Source organism: Apodemus sylvaticus, chromosome 14 (genome assembly GCF_947179515.1).
Source record: "Apodemus sylvaticus chromosome 14, mApoSyl1.1, whole genome shotgun sequence".
Lineage (NCBI taxonomy): Eukaryota > Metazoa > Chordata > Mammalia > Rodentia > Muridae > Apodemus > Apodemus sylvaticus.
This window is the reverse complement of record NC_067485.1, coordinates 12,784,377-12,789,344: the sequence shown is the minus strand read 5'-3', so window position 1 is coordinate 12,789,344 and position 4,968 is coordinate 12,784,377. Positions and strand designations below refer to the sequence as shown.

The 4,968-nt window shown below is 57.1% G+C and overlaps 1 protein-coding gene across 1 annotated transcript; it reads right to left on the bottom strand.

Moving 5' to 3' along the window:
* Positions 1–1,039: 1,039 nt before the first annotated feature.
* On the bottom strand, positions 1,040–3,862 carry Gprin1 (G protein regulated inducer of neurite outgrowth 1). The gene has a single exon (XM_052156470.1). The coding sequence runs from the start codon at positions 3,830–3,832 to the stop codon at positions 1,040–1,042; it is 2,793 nt and encodes a 930-aa protein (XP_052012430.1). The 5' UTR covers positions 3,833–3,862.
* Positions 3,863–4,968: the final 1,106 nt, after the last annotated feature.

The window sequence follows — 4,968 nt, the reverse complement described above, 5'->3', positions numbered from 1 at the left end:
TTTGCCCTCCCCTAAAATATAATATATGGCCTTGCATTGCTCCTTAGTCTCAGTCACAGACAAGAGTCGGGGAAAGGTTTTATTACCAATGTATACTGTGACAGTTAGTAGCCAAAAAATGGAGGCTGAAGGGAGCAGGGCACTCGGTGATCACAGGGAACTTGGAGCTCACAGCATTGTGTGTGTGGGGAGAGGGGTAAGAGGGGGCCCTTTAAAGACAGCTGTGGATGTCAAATGAGCCCTCCATTCTGTTCCCAGTACCCAAGACCCGCTGTCACCCATGTGGCTGATGGTGTGAGGCCTAGGAGCCTTCCCGTCTTGTCTAAGTCCCTCTAACCTCTAACTGACTCTGCTCAGTTGAACCCCAGGGCACTCCTAGCCTTTGGCCTCTATGGGAACTGTGCATAGTAACTGAGTCGGGGAGGAAATAGGGCTAGGGTACTGGGCTAGGTGGGGAGAGACGGGGACAGGGGTAGGATTACCAACAGCATGCAACAGATGCCCTGGCCATGGGGCCAGCACCATGTGGAGACCCCTACTGCTCAGAGACTCACCGCCTCCCCCCTCCCCCCAGACTCCCATTCAGAGTCCGCTTTTCTGGTGGCCTTGCATCAATCCTGGCACACGTAAAAGAACACTTAAAGATCTGCATGCAGTCTTTCCCCATTCTGGGGACCTGGCCCACCGGAAGCCTCACAGCACCAGTCTGGCCGTCTCAGGAGCCTGCCTCAGCTCTAGGGTGGAAAGGTGGGAGCATGTCCCTGTGCTCTTCCCTTAGTTCCCGCGGGAGTGGAGCAAAAGGCTGTGAGGGCACTAGGGTGGAGTTGTCAGGGGTGGGTGTGTGGGCTCCTGGCCACAAAGGGACTGGATAAGGGGGGTTTATCAGTGTTTGGGAAGGGAGGGACTGGAAAGAAGCCCCCAAGGCTGCTCACTCCTCCGAGGCGTGGCGCACTTGGGGCTGGGGCATAGCTTTCAAGGGCTAGCCTTCGAGAAGGAGCCTGAGAAGGTTGGAAACCCGGGCCTACAAAACAGGGACAGATCACTCGGCGGTGGGTCCCGCCCGCGAGCAGCACCGCGGCCGGCGCACGCTCTGCAGCAGCGCGCGGAAGAGGCCGGGCGGGCGCTTGGGGGCGCCCTCCGCCGGCGCGGTGCGCACCGAGCCTGCACGGCCTGGGCCCGCGCGGACGGCGGGCGGCGGCGCCGGCGCCCCTTGGCGGCCGTGCTCCTCGATCTGACGCTCCAAATGCTTCTGGATGGCCATGCCCAGCACCTCCACCTCCATGGAGGCACCGTACACTTCCCAGGTCATGCCCTTCTCGTCCCAGCTCACTTCGCGCACTGGCTCGGCCGCCTCCTGGGGCGCCATGGCGGCCGCCAACACCGAGCCTGGCCGCACCCGCACCTCGGGGAAGACGGGCGGCGCGGCGGGCGGCGCGGCGGCCTGCGGCGTCATGGGCCCCGTGGCCACCGAGCGCGTCTCAGCGGCTCCCAGCGACACCTGCAGTCCCGCGTCCCGGCGCGATGGTGGCCCGGGCGCGGGGCTGGGCGCGCGCGGCGCCGCCTGGAAGCTGAAGGCCGGGCCGCCCGCGCCGTCCTGGGGGGACATGGGGCTCACCGCCACCGAAACGCAGGCCTGGGTGCCAGCCTGCGTGCCCGCGTCCTCGCGCGGCGGTGGCGCTCCGGCGTCCCACGACGGCGCCTTGGTGAAGTTGTCGCGAGTCCGTGGCCCTGGCGGGAGCGCTGCACCCTCCGCGCCGGGGCTCTTATGAGCCACCGCTGCCGCTAGGTCTTTCTGGCTGGTGCTGGCAGAGGGCTCGGGCTCTGGCAGGGTCCCGATGCTCCTGCTATCTCTCCGGGGCTGTGCTGAGCTGTGGGGTGTACCATCCGATTGCCTGAAAGAGGACGTGGCCTTGTCTGGAGCCTGAGGGGAAATCTTTGCAGAAGTCTGAGACTCTGCTTTTCTAGGAGATGGAGATGCAGAGTCAGTCTTCCCCAGGGACACAGGCTCCACAGATGCCGTGGGATCGACTTTTCTGGAGGGCTCCTTCTTCTCAGACAGCTGTGGCTGCTCTTTTTGCAAAGACGGGGCTTCTGCCTTTCCCGGGGATGTGGCACCTGGAGGCTGGGTTGCCACTTTGACCCCAGATTTGGGCTCAGTACTCCCTGAGGCCCTGGTGTCCACCCGTGTGGAGTTCCCAGGATTCCCTTTCTCTGGAGCCTTCAGCTCTGGAATGCCTTCTGCTCTTTCTGAGGCCTCGAGATCCACCTTCCCTGGGGACACCAAAGCTGTTTTGCCTGAACTTGCTGGCACTGTTTTTCCTAAAGTCATGGAGCCCACTTCTCCAGAGGGGAGAGTTTCTGCTTTTCCCTGGCTAGCAGAGCCTGCCGTGCTTAAAGCCAGGGGACCAGCCTTCTCTGGGACTGGGAGGCTTGCCTTCTCCAAGGACTGTGGGTCTCCTTTCCCTTCAGTCACCTCAGCTTTTGCAACAGACAGGGACCCCCAAGTCCCCAGAGACCTGGTATCTCCTGAACTTGAAGACACGGGGTCTGTCTTTCTTGAAGACTCGGGGTTCCCCTTTTGAGATGTTTTTATGTTTCCTGTGGGAGTCGTGTGATCCACCCTTCTAGAGGACCTTGGATCTTCTTTTCCTGAGGATAAGGTTTCTGTTTTTACCAAGGACACGCGTTCTGCTTGCCCAGAAGACAAGTGTTCTGGTTTCACTGGGGACACAAGTTCCGAATCTCTTAAGGAAACAGGGTCCGCTCTGCCTGAAGGTCCTGTACTGTTTGAAGATGAAGGATCTGTCTTTGCTGGCAACATACCTTCTGGCTGTCTGGCAGACACTGTTTCTGCCATTCTCACAGACTCAAGCCTGCCCTCTCTTGAGGAGACAGGCTCTTTCTTTCCAAGAACCTGAGGGTCCTCTTTAGCTGAGGACAAAATTTCTGCATTCCCCACAGCTGCAGGATCTGCTATTCCCGAGCATACTGGATTCACCCTTTCGGAGGTCACAGGAACGACAGTGACTGAGGATACAAGCTCTGTCTTGCCTGATGATCCTGGAGTTAGCTTTCCAGAGAACCCGGGATCTGTCTTTTTTGTGGATGCAGGATCTACCTTTTCTGAGGGTTTCACATCATTTCCCTCCAAAGACACAGGCTCTCCCTCTTGTGTGGACCCAGAGTGCTCGCTCCTGGAATGCACAGGGTTCTCCTTGCCAGGATCCATTTTGCCTGAGGATATAGTCTCTACCTTTCTTAACGATCCAACACTTTCCCCTCCTGGGGACACTACATCCATTTTGCCAGAACATGCTGTGTCTCCTCTTCCCAAGGACCCAGAATCCTCCTCCCTTGGAGCTGTACAGTCCACTCTTCCCACCACCCCAGGCTCCCCCTTTCCACAGATCCCAGGCTCTGCCTTTCCCTTCAGCATGGACTCTTCCTTCCTCAAGGACCCAGCCTCTTCCTGTCGTGTGGAAGTAGAATCTGCCTGCTTCAAGGAGTTGGAATCCATCTTCTGTGAGAACACAGGGTTTCTGATCTCTGAGGCTGTGGGAGCAGCCTCTGCTGAGGACATGAGCTCTGGTTTCCCAAACAAAGTCGGTTCAGAGGCTTCTGGGGTCAAGGCTCCATGTGCCCTCACTGTCTCTGGGAGAGGGCTGCGGGTAGGAGGTGGGCAGGCTGAGCTCCCAGCAGGGTTCTCAGAACAGGATGCCCCTTCCCCAGCCCCACTGGAACTGCCGTGTCTGGAGTCCATGCTGAGGCTTTGGTCCAGGGTGTGCCTTGCGGGTGCAGGGATGACCTGTGGAGAGGAGCAGCAGTTCCTCATGACCGGGCCTCCAGTGCCCAGGCTCCCATCCTGTGGGGAGCAGAGGGATCTTGGGGGGCTGGAGTCCTTCTGAAATGGGTGGAGTCAGGCTGGGTCTTTAGGACTGACCCTCTACCCTCACCGCCATGTTTGAGCTCAAGACAGCTGTCTGGTTCTGAAACAGAGAGAACAGACTCAGGCTTAGGAGACGTTCCAGGGGGGAACAACCCAGTCTGTCCAGGCTCCTCACTGGATTCTTTGTCCCCATCTGGTCCCCTTGTCAAGAAGGTCTCAGCTAAAAACATAAGCCCAATCCTATCACTTCCCTGCTTCATAATACCTTATAGCTATCCAGGAAGCCAATGCTCACAGCACTTGGGATACTGAGGCAGGAGGTTTTCTAGGTTGAGGCCAAGCAAGACCAAAACCACAACAGACAGACAGACAGTCAGACAAACTGACCCTTCACAACATGGCTATGATCCGACATTTTTTTTTTCCAAGACAAGGTTTCTCTGTGTAGCCCTGGCTGTCCTAGAACTCACTCTGTAGACCAGGCTGGCCTCGAACTCAGAAATCCGCCTGCCTCTGCCTCCCAAGTGCTGGGATTAAAGGCATGCGCCACCACTGCCAGGCTAATCTGACTTTTTCGCTTCACTGTCATTTCCCTACTCCATCAGCCTCAGTTCATGCTTCCAAAAGTGATGTATTTGTCTTCAAGCCCAGTGACTGCAAACTTCTAATGTCACTGGGTCAGATGGGTCATTTGAGTGAGGGAAACAGAGGGAGTAGTGTAACTATGGCAAATGGTGGAGGACATGGCTTTTCCAAGAGGGCAAAGTACCGCCCTAGAGCAATGAAACCTGGGAACTGTAGGAGCTTTTCTAGTGTCTTAGAAAGAGTGAGAAAACTGGACTTTGATGTAAAATATGCTAACTAATTCAAGACTTAAATAAAAACCCCAAACACTGTGTGAGCCAAAGAAAACATGTCTGTAGGCCACCAGTTTATGTCTGTGTGGGCCTTGGGGAGCTGTGAATGGTCTGTCAGGGAGAGGACATAGGAGCTGTGTGCTTTCAAAGACTGCTCTGAGGTAGTGTGGTAATCAGGGCTGAAAGGAGAGAGAAGCTGGCCAAGACCCAGCAGGAGGCCAGTCA